The sequence below is a fragment of the Rhinopithecus bieti genome, unplaced genomic scaffold (assembly GCF_001698545.2).
Source record: "Rhinopithecus bieti isolate Rb0 unplaced genomic scaffold, ASM169854v2 scaffold_30732, whole genome shotgun sequence".
Classification (NCBI taxonomy): domain Eukaryota; kingdom Metazoa; phylum Chordata; class Mammalia; order Primates; family Cercopithecidae; genus Rhinopithecus; species Rhinopithecus bieti.
Window position 1 is genome coordinate 2,229,612 of NW_016814045.1, and position 19,028 is coordinate 2,248,639.

The window sequence follows — 19,028 nt, forward strand, 5'->3', positions numbered from 1 at the left end:
ATATATATATATATATGCACACACATATATATATAGTCATTCTTGTTTGTGTGTGTGTGTATATATATATGTATATATACACCAAAAAAATCAGCTGGATGTGGTGGCATGCACCTGTAGTCCCAGCTACTGAGGAGGTTGAGGCAGGAGAATCATTTGAACCTGAGAGGCGGAGGCTGCAGTGAGCCAAGATTGCGCCACTGCACTCCAGCCTGGGCAAAAGAGTGAGACTCCGTCTCAAAAAATAAAAATAAAAAATAAAAAGTGTCTTCAGACAATGCCAAATGTTTTCTGGAGAGAAATAGGGGTACAGAATTGCCTTTGTTGAGAACCACTGGTATAGGGTCATGATAGAACCTATAGTCTCCAGGCAGCGAGCTCTCTCTAGCTCCATAAAAGAGGAACCAAACAGGTATGCTTTAAGGGGCTTTATATTAGTGGTCTTGGAGATAGGCAGTACCAGCCTGAAATCCAGAAGACTTCCTATAGGAGACTTCTTGGATGCCCCAGTATAAGCTTATACTTGGATGCCCCAGTATAAGTCCAATCCAACTTTAGTTATAGCATCCTCTCCAGAGAAACGCCTCTACCTCATACCTGTTTTGCCCTCCAGACTAATTACTTCCTAGGTTTTGTTTTTCCTTAAGCAGAAGCTGGCTTTGCACTTTACAAACACAAAGGATCACCTCCTCAGAAGGCCACTGGTAGAATGAACTTGTGCTGGGGTTAGCTTGGGGTTGCCTAGCAACGCCGTGCACCTACCAGGGCTGTTTTCTTCCTCTTCAAGCTAAAAGCAAAGTCCTGTCCATTAATTCCCAGCTGCCCTGAAACTTCTCAGAGATTTGCCAGCTTCCTACTGCTCATGTTTTCATCTTCCTCATGTGATGTGGAGAAAACCTGCTACTGTGGTCTATTTATTTCACTTCAGTTGGTCGGCAGGGGAAGGGTGGGGAGGAAGCAAGAGAGAAACAGAAGGGGTTAAAAAAAAAAGCCTCATTCAATCTAGAAATATATGTATTTTGAGTGCGTATCTCTGACTGACATGCTAGTGTTTTTTGCAGATTTAAATCTGATGTAGCGGACGTGGGTTTCCTATACAATGAGGCTTCTGTTGACACATTGGACATGAATTTAGTCAGACATGAGACCTCAAAGTAGCTAAATAACAAAGCTCCACCAAATAGATACCATGCTGAGCAAATGTTGATAGGTCTGTCATTTAGTGTATTTTCTGTGATCCGTTCCCCAAAACTCTACCAGGAGAAATTGTTAAAGCTGAAGGTAGCTGGAGGTTGAAGAAATTCTCTTTTCCTTGAGAATCTGTGAAATGTCCCTTGGGCTTTTCCTACTGAGCTCATTTTGTTCCTGCAGAAATCTTTGTGGCATTTCTCTGCAACTGGGGATGGCTTTCCCTCCACATACCCTCTCACAGTAGGAAGTGAACAGGGGTTTTCCAGGCAGGACCACAGTCAGGAAAAGCATAGAAATGTGAATCTGGGCTTTGTGAGGAGAGGTGTGTAGACCAAACAAGCCTTTCTCCAGGTGTGCACACACTGGTGATTTACTTGCCTGCTGGACTTAGCGCCAGGCTGTGCAACAAAAGAAAACGGTTTCCCTGGTAAGAGTCTCCTCGTTTGCCCTCTCAAGACAGCTCAGCTTCCCTAGGGAGTGCCCCACATAGGTCTCCTCTGTTGCATGCACTCCTCACCCAGATCCCAATCCAATACCACCTTCTGGAAAGGATGAGAAGCAGCAAACACTGAAGAGTGAAACTCCTCTTCTTAAAGAAGTAAAACTTAATTGCATACCTTTGAGACCTTACTTCTTAGGAAGATGCCTTTAAATTCCCACCACCGGCCAGACACAATGCCTCGTGCCTGTAATCCTAGCACTTTGGGAGGCAGAGGCTGCAGGATCATTTGAGGTCAGGAGTTCAAGACTAACCTGGGCAACATAGCAAGACCCCATCTCTACTAAAAATTAAAAAGAAAAAAATTGCTGGGCTTGGTGGCACACACTTGCAGTCCTACCTACTCAGGAGGCTGAGGCAGGAGGATCACTCAAGCCCAGGAGTTCAAGGTGGCAGTGAGCTATGATCATGCCACTGCACTCCAGCCTGAGTGATAGAGTGAGACCCTGTCTCAAATTCCCACCACTGCCATATGCACATACTAGGTTTATCAGCATTCTCATAAGGGGTACTCAAGAGAAAAGAAGGAAGATGCTAGGTGAAGGCCTCTGGAACACTGGAGAGAGCAGTAGGGGAGATGCATGCTTTTGATTCACAAGATTTGGGCCAGGAAGGTTTCAAATCAATTGCTTCCATCATTACAAAGCTTTTTATCCTCCGCCATGGCCCAATCCAGCCTGCACTTTATGTAGTTTAAAAATAGGCGTAGAAAAAGATGGAAACAGAGATGGTGGCAGAGGTAGAGATAGGATTCGCGATAGATATTTGAGGAAATTACTTTCTGAGGAAAATTAAATTAATGGTCATTGGGGTATATTTAAATTAAGTAAGAAAACATATCCCAAGTGCACAACACTGCAAATTTACTAGAAGTCATTGCATTATACACTTAAAAGAGGTGAATTTTATGGTATATAAATTATGCCCCAATAAAGCTATGAAAAGAAAGAAAAATGAGAAGATGTCGAGGAATTCTTGCCAGCGTGTAGGTTTTGTGAGTGTGGCCACATCCTAGTAGTTCTTTGCTTCTCTCCTACCTGTTATAAAGAGTCACGGAGGCTCTGCTAGTGAGACCTTTCCCCTCTCTCTTTAGTGCACCTCCTTTCTCCACTTTCCTCCCCCAGACTCCCTTTGTCCAAACTCAGATCAGGAGAGTGCTGGCTGCAATTGTTTTGCGTCCTGGAGTAAATAGAAAATTACACAGGCAGCCGATTCTGCACAGGCACGTGAGCACATGCTTGCTCTCACACACACACACACACACACACACACACACCAATAAAGGAAAAGAAATCCACAAAATAAGAACTACTCCTACCCCACCACCCTTCCACCAAGCACATATATTTTTTTCTTCTATCTTTCCCCGATTCATGGCACCCAGCATCTATCCCCTCCACAGCCTTCGAATCCTGCAGCATTTTCAAATCGTGCCATAAATAGGTTGGGTGATAAGCAGCCAACATCTTTAAGTGCCCCTTAAAACTAAATATTACCTGTACAAGCATATGAAAATAGCTCAGCAGAACCATCCAGTTTTCGGTCATGAGAAGCTCATGATAATCCTATGTAAATATATATTTAAAACTCTGAAAGATGGCGGGCACTTTGCCTCCATCCTGGGTTGATAGGGAATTTTTTCTCTTCTACGGAAGAGCACTTCTTAAAAAAAAGAAAAAAAGGAAGAAAGAAAAGCTTCTTTTCAGTAACATCGATCCTGAGCTATTGGCTGGAAATCACAGCCTAGCTAGTCTGGTTGTCAGCTCAGCACTGGTTTAGTTGTCTGGGATGTGCATTGAACTCCCCGCTTTGGGAAGGTTGCCTCTGACCTTGGTCAGTTGTCACTGGGGATCCCCTGCATGTGCGACCCCACTCTGTCTTGCTACTGCATGCGTTGCCTGCTCCCCTGACTCTGTGGAAGGCAGGCGCGGGCCCCACTGTGAGGCTGGCCCAGCGGCTGCCCTGCGGCCTTGCTCCCCTCTGCATGGCTCCCCTGCTTCCCCAGCGCAGCCTCACGTCCCTCCTTCTCATCCTCTCCATTTCTCCAACCAGATGGCTGCCCTGACTTGTGCAACGGTAACGGGAGATGCACACTGGGTCAGAACAGCTGGCAGTGTGTCTGCCAGACCGGCTGGAGAGGGCCCGGATGCAACGTTGCCATGGAAACTTCCTGTGCTGATAACAAGGATAATGAGGGAGGTGAGCACGCGTCTTCTCATTCCCAGCCCCTAAGAGCAGAACGTTGTCCATGCTTTTGTCATGAGTCATTTTTCTTCTGAAAGACCTCCCCTGCACTATTGTCAAATGTTGTTGTAACATTTTCTTTGAAGCAAATGCAGCAGAGAACAGGTATCCTTATGCCAGGGGGGATCTCTGGGAGACACTGGCTGGAGGCACTGGGGGTTGATGCTGGCTCAGAATTCCCAAGTATCCATTGCCACATAAAGGTGGCTGGACCCTGGCACTGCCTTCAGGGTGACCAGTCTTGCCAGACCTTTCAGGGCTGGGGACAACAGTCGGTGACATTGAGGATGACAATCTATGCCTACCACACTAGGCTGTCATAAGCAATGCCTGCTGCCTTCATCCTTACAGCCCTTTGAGATGCCGCTTTACAGATGAGGAAACCAAGGCCTGAAGAGTGATTAAGTAACTTTTTCGAGATAATCCAACCACTATTAGTAAAATTGAGACCCAAACCCAGCTGAGGCTCCAAAGTATCTGTTCTAACTAGTTGTCAGCAAACTATGGTCCATGGACCAATCCTGACCTGTAAGCTAAAAATAGTTTTAACATTTTAATGGCTGGGGAAAAAAATTATAAAAGAACAATATTTGATGGTGTGTAAATTATGTGAAATTCAAATTTTGATGTTTATAAATTTTTAAACAGCTTTATTGAGGTATAATCAACATATAAAAAGCTGTGTATATGGCCGGGTATGGTGGCACACGCCTATAATCCCAGCACTTTGGGAGGCCATCACCACCATCAAGGCCATAAACATGTCCATCACCTCCCAAAGTTTCTTCCTACTGACTGAACCAAAGGTTGGGCTGCTTGTTTTCAAGGTCCAATAACAAGATGCAGACAAACTGGGAAAGTAACCAGAAATAAACTCTCCCAGGTACAGGGAGAAGGCCAGAGATAATTCACCAGGCCAACTCAAAATTACAAAGTTTTCCAGTGCATATATACTTTCTAAGCTATGTGTCTACGTGTAAGTGTACATTCATCTGAAGACACAAGTGATTGATTCCATCTAATCTATAACTAAGGTTTGGGTCCTGGAGAGCTTCTTCCAGAGCCTCAGTAAATTTGCTTAATCTAGATGGGTCCTGGTGCCAGGGGTGATAACCCTTATCTTGTCTCCAGCTAAGGTGTGGAGGTCTGGGGAGTTCCTTTAGACTCCCAGTAAAACTTGCTTAATCCTAAACGGGTCCTGGTACGAGGAATGTAAGAATTCCTTCATTATCTCGTGAAGGTTCAAGGCCCAGGAAAGGCCTAGGCAAGACTCTTGGTGGGCTTTTGTTACATTCCAGCCTTTGTGTAAGGGCGCTGGCTCTTTCCGCCTATAATATTTAACCTAACCATTCATTCAGTGCCGAAACAGTTGTCAGGGAAGACTGCCTGTTCAGCTGTTGCCGAGACATGGCCTGCCACACTGCTCTCTTTGTGATTATTGTTGTGGGGTGATTTTTTGGTTTTAGAAGTTTTTGTGGTAAGAACATTTCAATGTGAGATCCACCCTCTTAGCAAATTTTGAGTATACACTACTTTGTTAGCTATAGACACTATGCTATGTGGTAGATCTTCAGAATGTCTTTATCTTGCATCAGTGACACTTTGTACCCCTTAACCCACACCTCTCCATTTCTTGGAATATAACCATGCCCATTTGTTTATGTTTGGTCTAGGGCTGCTTTCACTCTCCATGTCAGAGTGGAGTCACAACAAAAACCACTTGGCCATCAAAGCCTAAAATATTTACTCTCTGGCCCTTTACAGGAAAAGTTTTCTGTCCCCAATTCTAAACCTCTGAGCTGAATTTCCGCATGTTACTTCCTGATGGAGTGCTAAGTTTCTGGGGCTAAATGAGGTTGGCTTAGCCTGTGGGCCACCTGATCTCCTAAGAATACTGTGGAATGTTCCCTAGACTTTAGTACAGGTGTGTTATCCATCCCCGCCAAAATTACTAACTGATCAGAATTCACTAGGAGCAGCAGTTGTTTCAGAGTGTAAGAAGATCCATGAGTCCAATCATTTGATTTAACAAAAATGTATTTAGTGCCACCTTGGACCAGTCATTGAAATCTAGGAATATGAATGACCAAGCCAAAGTCAATCACTGCCTTCATGGCCCCAACAGGTCCTTTCAGTGGTGTCCAGAGCAGGGTGTAATCCATCAGGGTGGTGGATGAGAGTATTAGATATTCTATTTTTATTTATTCTCATCCTCTTAATGGATATTTTGCAGTTTCCATAATTTATGATTGCCATTGTGCCTGTATGCAATTTGTAAATAAACAGATGTACATACCCTGATAGGAATACACAATCAAAACAGTTTACAGACCTGATGTGGTTTACAGAGCTCCCATTCATTCATTTTCTCTTTCCTGAAACAGAGCCAAAGGAGAAAGCACTTTAATTCATTTTTTAACAAGTTAAGGCATAACTACATAATGCATTTTTTTTTCCAAGTCAGAATCGCACGACTTTTGCTGGTAAGATTCACTGTTTTTCCTTCTGCCTCCCTGGCGATTTCACTGAGCACAGTGGTTGCTTACAGATCAGCTTCTACTTCCAGAAAGGAGCTGCTCTCCTGGCTCCCTTCCCTGTTCCTGGTGTCAGCAGCTGAAAGCATAACAAATGGCTGGAATGCTGCACAGAGGGAAGAGAGGAAACTCTGGGGGACCATCTCCCCAGCATACCCTGCGTTACCCACCTCCCTCCCCACCAGCCCTACCCCTGATCCCAGCTCCCACCCGGCCAAAGCCAAATTCCTGCAGTGATGGGGCTAAAAGAGGCTCACAGGGTCCCCAGTCCTAAGGGTTGCCCACCAGGCACAATTCAGGATCCCCCCCTGGCTGGCAGAGACAAAGCAGTCCAAAGGCAGGGCACAAAAGCAAATGAGGCAGTGATTATGCTAAAGACAATAATGGCCTTGTTATGGGAACTATTAAAGCAAACCTCCCAAGGAAGTAATTAACCACAAAGAAAAAAAAAAAAAAAGGCTGCATGGTGTTTATAAAAAGAAACTCCCAGTTAATTCAGAGTTGCTTATGTCAGGTGAGAAGGGTAGACACCAATTCTGTCTCACCTGGCGTAAGGAATTCACAATTAACTGAGTTCTGTTTTTGGAGGAGATTCCTTGGTGTAGAGTATCTTTTTTATGGTTAATGACTTCCCTAGGAGGTGTGCTAAGCACTTTGCTGTTTATTGATAAATATTAAGGTTGCTCCTCATCAACTCCGGATTCAATCCTGCAGCACACTAATTATATCACTCTTTTTGTTTGGTTGGGGTGGGGGTGGGAGTTCTGCCCTAGTCTCTGTCCTGCTTTATAAGTTTTCAGGAAGGGCTATGTGAGTTTATAAACCTGGCAATGGGTCAGAGGCACCCGGGCAGAACATGAATGCAGACCCGGGGAGCAGCTGCAATGAACACATTTGTTATAAATTTCATGAATGGGCAAAATAATACAGCAATCTACCAAAGGGGACTGGAAAAGGCAAATCACTTTTCCATCTAGAAACACTCGAAAAAAAATCTGAAGGGATTTTTTTTTTATTTTAAACTGAGATGGCTATAGATACAAATACAGATAGAGATATTTGAAACTTTTAACAGCCTTTTTTCAACCTAGGTTCCTCTATGAGAGAATTAAGCCCCAATACTTTATGGCCACTAGTAATTCTGAAACTTCAGCATGTGGCAAAACCACCTTGATTCAACACAGAGTGCTAAGCCCTATCCCTAGAGATCCTGATTCTCTAAGTCTGGGGAGGGCGGTGCAAGACTTTGAATTTCTAGTAAATATCCCAGCAGTGCTGACACAGGGGACGCTGATGCAGGTCCTCCTGGAGAACCACTGTCCTAAGCCATCCGATCTATGCAATGAATTAACTTCTCTCCTGGGCATCTAGAATGGTGCTGGATAAAGTACTCCTTTGGAAAAACTGAGAAAACTTTCACTCAAATATGCTCTGTAGTTAGCAGTGTTGAGATGAAAATCCCTGTTGGAGAAGGCTGCCTTAGAATATCCCCGCCAAAACAGTTTATGCCGATTCCCTGCCTTCTCATCCCCTTGGCTTTCAAAGTCTCCAAACACCCCTAGTCATGTGACCGCTGTTCATGTAACCTCAGGAAGCAATGGCTGATTATGAAGGGACAAGCCTTATCTGCCCATGGCCACTAAAAAGAAGTGGAAATGGTTCAGACAGACATGGCAGCCAGCAGACTGTCCTTTTAGTAGTAAGAGATCTTCACTTGAACTGCTCACCCCAATTTGAAAAAGAAGAGACTCAAAGAAATATTTTTGCTTACAGAAGACAAATACCAGCTCATTAAAGTCTGAGAATACATACAACATGTGCACCAAGTGACAGGCGGATAATATTTAATTATCACCACCAAGACAGAGGTGCGAGATTTAGTTCATCACAGCCAGGGGTAGGAGAGAGGGTGTAGATTTCCTCTAAAAGTGGGAACCGCAAGGTGAGAAGGCGTTGTTAGACCGTCTGGCCTGGTGAGACAGTCCTTACTCCTTCTCCACTCCCCTTTATCACCCTGAACTTAGAGTCAGGAGCCCTAGCCCTCACATCATTTCAAGCTGGCATAGGAGTGAGTCTGAAGCTCCTGTGGAATCCTATGAGATGCTTTCTCCCATCTGTGGGCAGCGGTGACAGTGGAGACCAAGGGAGGCGATGTCATAACCACATCACCTGGACGTAGGGATAGGAGGAAGCCCTTTTTAGGCTGAGCTCGTCCTCAGTCACCCCGCATCACTTTCTTCCTTACTAAACTAGGAGAGATGTCTTTTCCCCCCGTTCTGTTTCAACACAGCATTGAAAGATGTTTTGCACCTTCTCTTTCACGTCCCTGGTTTCTGAACAGGTGACACTGTATCATCATAATTGATTGAGGGCTTGGGCTTCAGAGTCAGCCTTTGTATCCCAGCTCTGCAAGTCACTTTGCTTCTCAAATTCTCAATCTTCTTATCTGCAAAATAGGCATGGCAATGCCAATGCCACTAGCTGGTGTGAAGTTTAAGTGAGAAAATGCATGTGATATATTTTACAAGACACCTGGCTCATAGATGCCCTCACATATTGGCTGCTGCTAGCATTGACATTATTAATATTAATGTTATTTTCTAGAAAGGAGACCAAATTCATATAGATGGAACCCAACCAATAATTTTTCTAGTGTACACAACCACAAAGATTCTAACTTTGTGCTTATTGAACTTCAGTGCTGCGTGACTGTGTGGAGGGCTTGTTTAAAAGTCAGATTTCTAAGTCCCCACCTTAGAGGTTCTGATTTATTAGTCAGATGTAGGATCCAAGAATCTGTACTTCTACCAAGCAACCCAGAGTGTCTGATACAAGTGTGTTTGCTCTGCAGGTGACATTTTGAGATAAACTTTTTAAAATAATGGTTTTCCCTGGGTGGGCTGACCCAGCCTAATGTCACAGTGCTTACATCCCAAACCCTTTCCCCTAGAATCCCCAAAACATAGGAGTGCAGTGAGGAGAGGGGAATTTTGTTTCAGGAAGAAATAAGTAGCTGAAAAGACATGAAGTCTGGGCATGGTGGCTCACACCCGTAATCCTAACACTTTGGGAGACCAAGGTGAGTGGATCACTTGAGCTCAAGAGTTCAAGACCAGCTTTGGCAACATGGTGAAACTCCATCTCTACAAAAAAATACAGAAATTAGCCAGGCAGGCATCCTGGCATGTACCTGTAGTTCCAGCTACTCAGGAGGCCGAGGTAGAAGGATTGCTTGCTCAGGAAGTTGAGGCTGCAGTGAGCCGTGATTGCGCTATTGCACTCCAGCCTGGGTGACAGCGTGAGACCCTGTCTCAAAAAAAAAAAAAAAGACGTGAAGATATTTTTCCATTTAGGCCCTTAGTGAATGACTTCAGTATGATTTAGAAGTTCTCCGTTCTTGGGTGGAGAGTTGGCTAATGTTTGTTTCAAAGTTTAAAACCCTTTAACTCTCTGTCATTGGGGTACGAATTCATCCATCCACTCATCCATCCATCCATCCATTCATTAGCTTATTCATTTATGGTTTAACAAACATTTGTTGAGGGTTTACTAAATGTTAGACCCTGAAAATAAGCCTTTAGAATACTAAAGCAAACATGACATATGTCCACAAAGAGCTCACTATCCATCTACAAAGGTGGATAAACACATTGTTATTATTATTATTACAGTCCAACATGTGAGAGGTGACAGGGATGGACCATCTTATTAGATAGCAGTAGTTCAGTGGGAGCATAGCAAAGGGACTGTCACATGTATGGCTGTCAGGAGCATGACATGAGAGAAAGCCCAGCCCAGTGTTAAGGCCAGGCTCTTCTGCTCATTCCCATGGAGTGTCCTCAAAGCCACAGATCTGTGTGATCAGTGACCCCTGGTAGAGGCTCTTCAGACCACTAGCAGTTTCTGTAGTTCCCTCTCTAAATGAAGGACTCCACAATGGCTTCTCCGCAGAGCAGTATTTCCCATCCTACCTCCATCTGCAAGGCTTGGTTCCTTGCTTCACTCCAAAAGAGGCTGCCTTGGGTTAAGAGACGTGAATGCTGGCCTGAGCTCTGGGCATGCCATCCAAGGCACTCCAGCCAGGTCTAAATGAGGAGAAATAACACTGGAGTCTGTCCAAAGCACTTGGAACAGGCAAAACCCACCCCTCGCCCACTGCCTCCTTCCACTCCCTCCCCATCGCATAACCATCCAAATTGGTTTGACACGATTCAGGAATGCTCTTCCAGCATTTATCTCACTTGTTAATTAATAACTCACCTTGTCTATGCATTTAGCAGAGCCAAGCTTGGGACTTCAGGGACTCCAAAAGCGTTCTGGTTCCCAGGCCCAAATAGTCCAGTTTCTTCCTCCAGTGAGAGACAAAGCTTGGTGAACCCATTGTAAATGCCTTGATTAATATATCCCAATCATGTTGATGGATTGGTTGGGTGGGGAACAGCTTAAAAGTACAACATTGTGCTATTAATTGGGTTGGATGAGGATTCCCTTTGCAGTCCAAAGACCTTGTGGCAAATGTAGCTGGGCCATAAACAGAGTCCCTGATTAGCTCCCAGAGAGAAAAGCAATGCATCTAATGCTTAGGAGGAAAACTTGGCCTTGAGGACACTGCCAGCTGGCCAGATGCTGGGTCGCTCTTCTTTAGGAGGGAAGTAGAATTTGCCTCAACTGAGATCCTCAGGGAACACATAGCAACAGGGATCTGAAATTATTCTGGCTCTTCCAGTTGAAATAAGATCTTTGACTTCCTGGGCATATTGACTAGAGAATCTTCTGTTTAGAAAACTGTAAGGTAGAGGTTCAGTTTTCTTTTATTCTACTGAGGTTTAGAAAAAAGATAGAACCAACTGGGCACGGCAGCTCATACCTGTAATCCCAACACTTTGGGAGACCAAGGAGGGTGGATCACTTGAGGTCACGAGTTTGAGACCAGCCTGACCAATATGATGAAACCCTGTCTCTACTAAAAATACAAAAATTAGCCGGACATAGTGGCTCACACCTGTAGTCCCAGCTACTCATGAGGCTGAGGCATGAGAATCTCTTGAACCTAGGAGGCAGAGGCTGCAGTGAGGCAAGATCGCACCACTGCAGCACTCCAGGCTGGGTGACAGAGCAAGATTCCATCTCAAAAAGAAAAGAAAGAAAGAAAGGTAGAACCTATTCTCTTGCATATAAAAATTATAATCAGTAAGATTTTTGAGAGCTTACATATGCCAAGCACTGTGCTGAGCTTGCTCTGCACCTGCGTTACAGGAACAGCCTCGCAAGTGGTCTCCCTGCTACTCCTCTTGCCGTCTGCTCTCTGTTCCTCCACACAGCAGCCAGAGGGACTGTTTTGGTAGGTTGGTGCAAAAGTTATTGCAGTTTTGACCATTGAAAGCAATTAATTTTGCACCAACCTAATACACTGTAAATCTCATCATTCCATGTTCTCAAAGGGTTTCTCATGAAGTTAGAATCAAAATCAGATTTTTTTTTCACCTTGGCTTACAGGACCCTCTGTGTGTCCCCTGCCTTGTCTCTGACCTGTCCTCCCCCATACCCTCTGGAAACTCAGCCTCATCCACTCTGGCCAGTGTTCAGACCACACAAGTGCAAAGATTAGTTCCACCCAAGGGTCTTTGCTAGTGCAAGGTGGAAATGCCCAATCCAGGCACATTGTGTCACTGGCTCATTGTAGTCATTCAGTTCTCAGCTCAAGTGCCTGAGAAGGACTTACTATGAAGTCTTCCTCTGTCTCTCTCCCATCAACCATTAGTATTTCCTTTATGGAAATATCACACTCCTAAATTTTCTCACACTATTATTTTTGTAGGTTCTCTGTTTCTTCACACTAGACTGTAAGTTCAATGAGTCTATTTCATCATATTATTTCCATTATACAGATAAGGATACAAAGGCTCAAGAAGTTAAGACTCAGAATAGGCTTTTCAGCTAACCACCATGATATATGGCTTTTCTTCTTTAAAGCCATTGGCTCATTTTTTCTAAAACACTCAAAAAATTTGGACGGTGTTTCTGAAGAAGATTCAAACAAGTACAGAATGTGTGTTGCTGCAAAGAAGACTTAGAAAAAATCACCTTAGGCCGGGCGCGGTGGCTCAAGCCTGTAATCCCAGCACTTTGGGAGGCCGAGACGGGCAGATCACGAGGTCAGGAGATCGAGACCATCCTGGCTAATACGGTGAAACGCCGTCTCTACTAAAAAATACAAAAAACTAGCCAGGCGATGAGGCGGGCGCCTGTAGTCCCAGCTACTCGGGAGGCTGAGACAGGAGAATGGCGTGAACCCGGGAGGCAGAGCTTGCAGTGAGCTGAGAGCCAGCCACTGCACTCCAGCCTGGGCGGCAGAGCAAGACTCCGTCTCAAAAAAAAAAAAAAGAAAAAAAAGAAAAAATCACCTCAAAGACAAAACTTTTCCATTGAAAACCTTTTCCTGGTACATGTAATTGACCATTGAATTAGTTTTGTTTTTTTTTTTTTTTTAAAAGGTGTTTAAAGTTTATAATTTACTCAACACAGCACTTTCAGGCTTTTTTAATCAAGTCTTTATTAGTTTAAATGGTTATTAAGTGTCTCTTAAGGGATTATGTTTTTTACCCCGATTAGATGACAAAGCAAATATTCATTATGAAATTGTGATGAAAATGCATAATCTGAAAAAAATTTTTAATCATGTAAATCACTATGGACTTATTTTAGGGAATTAAAGGATGAAAACGCAGATTTCACTAGTGGCAAGGAGGTAATGTTAATATCGTTATGTTGACTTCCTGTATTTGTGCCTTGGCCAGAGTCTTGCCCTAGATGGTGGCAGGCATCTGCCATCCCTCGGTCTCTGTGACCAGCATTTGAATAAAGAGGCAAGGTCCTCATGCCATCACTAGCTCTCTTGCTCCCACAGTCTTCCTCCCAGTCCAGACTGGTGGTTCCCTACTGGGGCAACTCGCTCGCCCAGGAACATCTGGCAGTGACTGGAAGCATTCATGAGTAATGGCGGTGGGGGGGGGGGTGCTACTGGCATCCAGCGGGTAGAGGCCAGGGTTGCTGCTAAATGCCCTACACACATAGGAAAGCCCCAAATCGAAGAATGATCCGACCCAAAATGTCAATAACGCCAAGGCTGAGAAATCCGATATAGACATTTAATGTCCCAGGAGCACATCTGTCTGAGGGACCAGATGGTCCCAAAACAGGCAGTGTCCATGGGCCTGATTTGAAAGGATGTGATGTCCAAAACCCTAAGGCATTGAGCCCTTACCAAGGGCCAGGCCCATTCTAAAACTTCACCCACATTGCCTAAATAAATCATAACAATCCCCACAAGAGCCTAAGAGTCTCTCATTATCCTTTACATAGAAGCAGAAACTAAGAGCCAGAGAGGTGAAGTGGCTTGTCCAAGCTCCCAAAGCAAAAACATAGCCAAGGCAAGATTCAGAACCTGGGTCAAGAGCCCTCCTCTGGGTGCCTCACAGCACCTGAGTGTTTGTTGTGTTTGGGCTCAGAGCAAGGCAGAGCATAAGGGCTTGAACAACCTCCACCCCACGGAAACATGAATTCTGCAGCATGCTTAAAAATACCGTCGACGTTAGCTTTTCCCTCCAGTTTTGGATTTGGAACGCTTTTTTGCCACAAAGTGCTTAGGCACTGAAATGCCAGGGGGTGAGCAGGGGAGAGTTGAGCAGTTGGACTTTAAATAGCAAGGTGTTAGCAAGCAGCACAGCAAGAGCAGCTGCCCAAGGCCTGTGCTCTTTTCTTTGACTTTCTACCTTCTCAGCCAAGAGCTCTGGGGGATTGGAGAGGGGCCAGAATTCTGTGGCCAAGTGCAAATCCAGAGAAAACTGCAAGGTGTTCCCCAAACTGCTGTGCCTAATGCTTCTCTTCCTCCCCACTCACAACCAAGACCTAACCTTTCCACGGTGATTCTCCTCCTCTGCCTGTCCTCAGGGTATGTCATCATGGAGCGCTCCCCACCCCCTTCAGTTTCCTGGAACTCCATGGCCACGTGCACTGAGGCACACTACCTCTTTCATTTATGAGAATCACAGGATGATTTCATTTGTGGGAGTCTGGAAATGTCAGATGCAAAAAGGCTAAAATATAGAGTCCCCAGCAGCTGCAAAGCCCAGGGAGGGAAAGTCACTTACTCAAGGCCAAGGAGCAGGTAGGGCAGACCTGAGACTGGAGTCCTGGTTTCCTGGCTCAAAATCCAGTGTGCTTTTCTCAATGCTATGTTACCACCAGAAGGACCCAGTGACCCTCAGGAGAATGGGTGCCTGCCACTACTGCTTGGAGCCAAGATCTGTCTCAGACCTGGGACCTAGATTAGAATGAGTGGAGGTGCCTAGGGCACCTCACAGTGAGTGCCACCTTCACTTTTGTCCCCTCAGCCCTTCATTCACCTCTTCCTAGTTGCAACCCTGCTCAGACCTCTTGTCATTGATGGCAATGACAGAAAACACCCTCTCCCACACCAGCCACACTCCTGGACAGACCCCTCACCACCAAAATCATTTATTCATTCAACAAACATATACCAAGCCCCCACTCTGTGGCCAGGCATGTGAATGAGAAAGACTCAAACTCTGCCCATAAAGAATCCTCCATCTGGTGGGAAGTAAAATACATATGAAAGCTGTCACTGCAGAGCCACATATTAAGGGTCCATAATAGAAGCAAGGCCAAGAGACCATGGCCACTCACAAGAGAGGCACTGAAGGCTTCCAAAATAGGTACAGCTTAAATATTAAAAGATATAAAGGAATTAGGCAAGGAAGGAGGGAAAAGCATTGTGAATGAAGGAAAGGGCAAATGCACAGAGGCAAGAAACAGCAATGCCTGTGTGGGGCCTCTGAGAAGCCTGGTACCTTGCAGCCTAGTCCACGTGGAGAATGGAGGAGGATGAAGCTAGAATGGGGTTTGCATGCAGTGCTGGGCAGAGCGCAACACAGCCAACATATTTGTTTGTGCTTCCCACCACATAGCATCTCAGTCTTCAAAACTGCAACCATGCCTGCCCCTCAGACAGAAGGCTGATACATCTGTTTGAGTTACTATAAACACACACACCACAGCTGAGAAGCAGGCGTGGCCTTTTGTTATATTCCCTCCATTGCACTTAGGCATTCTTTCTCCCAGGGAGAGGAGACAGCCTGGCAGGGTAGTCAAGAGGCTTTGAGATCTGAGCTTCAGGTCATGTCCCAGCTCCTCCGCTTCCTCAAGATATGAGCTTAAGCTTAAGCTTTGTCCTCTGTAAAGCAGAGCTAGGGCTAACTTCTACCTCATAGGATGCTGTGAGGCTGAGATGAGTTAATGCATGCAGAACAATCAGCACAATGGTTTGTATACGTCTTATACGTCAGTGAGCATCAGAATCACCTGGAAGGCTTCATGCACAGATGGCTGGGCCCCACCCTCAGAGTTTCAGATTCAGTAGGTCTGGCAGGAAGCCCAAGATGCGCATTTCTCACAAGTGTCCAGATGATGCTGACGCGTTGAGAACCACTGACTTAGCGTAATGCATGCCTTTTGAAGGGAAGCTCAAGTGCTGGCAGAGGGATTCCTCCGAGTGCGCCAGCCCTGGGCCAGCTGATGAGGAGAGACAGGCCAAACAGCTCTGCATCCTGAGGCGGTGGCCACTTGATTAGCATGCGGACCTTGGGTACATTCCTGGGTTCACTGAGGTCCTTTTCACAGAAGCTTGTCATCCGGAGAGGAGTCAAGGCTCCAACTTCCCAGGATTCATCCTCCTCCTTCAAGACTGTTGGAATAAAAGAAGAATGTGAGGCCGGGCGCGGTGGCTCAAGCCTGTAATCCCAGCACTTTGGGAGGCCGAGACGGGTGGATCGCGAGGTCAGGAGATCGAGACCAACCTAGCTAACACGGCGAAACCCCGTCTCTACTAAAAAATACAAAAAACTAGCCGGGCGAGGTGGCGGGCGCCTGTAGTCCCATCTACTCGGGAAGCTGAGGCAGGAGAATGGCGTAAACCCGGGAGGCGGAGCTTGCAGTGAGCTGAGATACGGCCACTGCACTCCAGCCTGGGCGGCAGAGCGAGACTCCGTCTCAAAACAAAAAAAAAAAAAAAAAAAAAAAAAAGAATGTGGAAAGAGTTTGCTGGGAGAAGGCAGTGATAGGTGGCCCTGGTTCATTGCCTTTTATGACATTCTGCTGCTTCTGCCATACCCCCTGCCCCACTTAGGACAGGTGATGCTGTGCCATTTACTGCTGGGGTCCACAGACTTTGGAATCAGACAGACCTAGCTGTACATTCTGACTCAGGTTCTTACAAGCTGTGCTTCCTTGAGCAAAGGATCTAACCTCTCTGAGACTCAGTTCTCTCATCTAAACTGGAAACAATGATATCAACCTCATTGGCCTGTTGTAAGGTTTGACTAGAAAGTTTATACAGAGCAACTTAATGCCCCTTTATTTAAATGGCTGCTCTAAGATGGTTTGCATCTCCCGGTATGATGTGAGTTCAGAGATTCTAAAAACATACACTGCCTCCCAATCAAAAACTCACAATTTCAAATAATGCATACATTTCAAAATCAGGAACCCATCTTTTGGTCCCTGTTATAATACATTTCCCTCAATTTCATCCCCACTGGCTCTGGAATGAGTGCTGTCTTCCCTCAGAGATCATGAACCGGTGACCCCCAAGCTGGGTGGGTCACTGCCATGTTCCATTTAGCCACACAGGCTTACAAAAATCTTTACATTCATTGCTGACTTTTAGAGGATTTCATTTAACTAACAAAGAAACTGAGGGCCTAGAGGTTAACTTGCCCAGAGTCAAACAGTGGAAGAGCTGGGATTGGAGCCCAGTTCTTTTGATTCTAAATGCCTTGTTCATTCTTCTCTCAGACCCTTTTTCTGAAAGTAATTTTATACCAGGTGTGCCAGAGAGTCCAAAGCCGCTAGGTATCTGGGGTCATGCTGGAAAAGAGGAATCCATGGAGAAGACAGATGCAGAAAAGAGAAACGGCAGTCCCCGGAGCAAGTTTCTCCTGCTCTTACTTCTGCCATGCTCACTCAGAAAACTTGTGGCTCAAGGAGTGTAGAACCAGGGAGAAAACCCCAGCCTACCTGGGGTCCATCACTCAAAGTCTTAGCCCTTTGATGAGCAACACTAATATCATCACTACCCAACTAGCACACTGTCTGCCAGGGTGGCCATTGCATAGGCCTTGGACATGCTCTGTTTGTCTATGCATCTTGCCACACAGATTTTTGGATGTCCCCTTACCTGGCCTCTCCATTCCCTACTCCTAATCCTTAAGGCCATGATTTCTTAGTAACTTTCCACCTCCACTCAGATCATGCCAACAACTTCTCTAGGCTGGACTGTGGGTCCTCCAGCTTCTAATCTGTTCCCCACAGAGCAGCTGAAAGAATCCTTTTAGAAGTCAGATCCTATCACACCCCTGCTCAAGCCTTGCCAGGGCCTCTCATCTCCCGTAGCATGGCACCCAGGTTGCCGCAGTGGCTTCCATTGCTCTGCATAAGTGAGTCCCTGCTTCCATGCTGATCTCATTTCCTCTCCCTCTTCCTCCTCCTCTCTGCCCTACACCTGCCATCTTGCCAGTCCTACAACTCACAAATATACTTTCACCCTAGGCTTCTGCACTTGCTGTTGCCTCTGCTCAGAGTGTTCTTCCAGATGTTGCCATGACTTATTTCCTCCTTTCATTTAGGTTTCTACACGAACATCACTTCCTCAGAGAAGCCCTCCCTGACCTCCCTGTCTAAAGCAGAAAATCCTCTCCTTCATCACTCTCCAGCCCTTTACCCTGCTTTACTTAGTGTCTTCGGAACACTGTCACTCTAAGTCCATCATGCAATCATTTGTTTATTGTCTATTCTCCCCCTCTAGAATCTAGGACCATAATCACAGGGTCCTTGTCTGCCTTGGTCAACTCATGGTTACACGAATTGAATGAATAAAAGCTTTCATGAGAAGTGTTTGGGATTGGAAGCAATTGTCTTTTATTCAATAGATTATTGGGAGATAAATACATTTCATTTTAGGATTTCAAAGAACATGCATACAGACAGTGACACCCAAGTCACTATATACCACTGACATCATTTTATCAATGCAAAGAAAATCCAAATATAAAATACATCTTTTCAGTAAGTCGTGAAGACAGGATTGTACTGCTCTTTATCTGTATCATTGACTTGGCCTCATCCTGTCCATTGACTTCCTATGGGTTGGTGCAATAGGTATGAAAGCCTCATAATCCTGCTTTAAAACAAGAGGAAAGGCAGAGGCTGCTGCGGATTGTTCTTGGGTGAACTCTGAACTCCCAGACTACAGCTTGCTGGAGAAGCATAGAGTAGGGGAGAAGAACAGCAAGTCTAAGGCTGGGCCAGCTGCATGTGAATCCCAGCTTCCCCACCCACCAGCAGCTGCCCAACCTTAGTCAAGTAACTGACCCTCTCTAGGACTGGGTTTCTCCATCTGAAAAGTGGAAGTAAACAAATGGTTACTACACAACAAGTCCTTCTGCTTATGGTTTATTTGATATATATATATATATATATATATA

The 19,028-nt window shown here is 45.3% G+C and overlaps 1 protein-coding gene across 1 annotated transcript in view; it reads left to right on the forward strand.

The window, feature by feature from the left end:
- Window positions 1–19,028, forward strand: part of TENM2 (teneurin transmembrane protein 2) — a 1,242,216-nt gene that overhangs the window by 1,133,161 nt on the left and 90,027 nt on the right. The window contains 1 exon segment of the mRNA XM_017849440.1: window positions 3,743–3,889. Within this exon segment, the coding sequence (XP_017704929.1) occupies window positions 3,743–3,889 (147 nt within the window).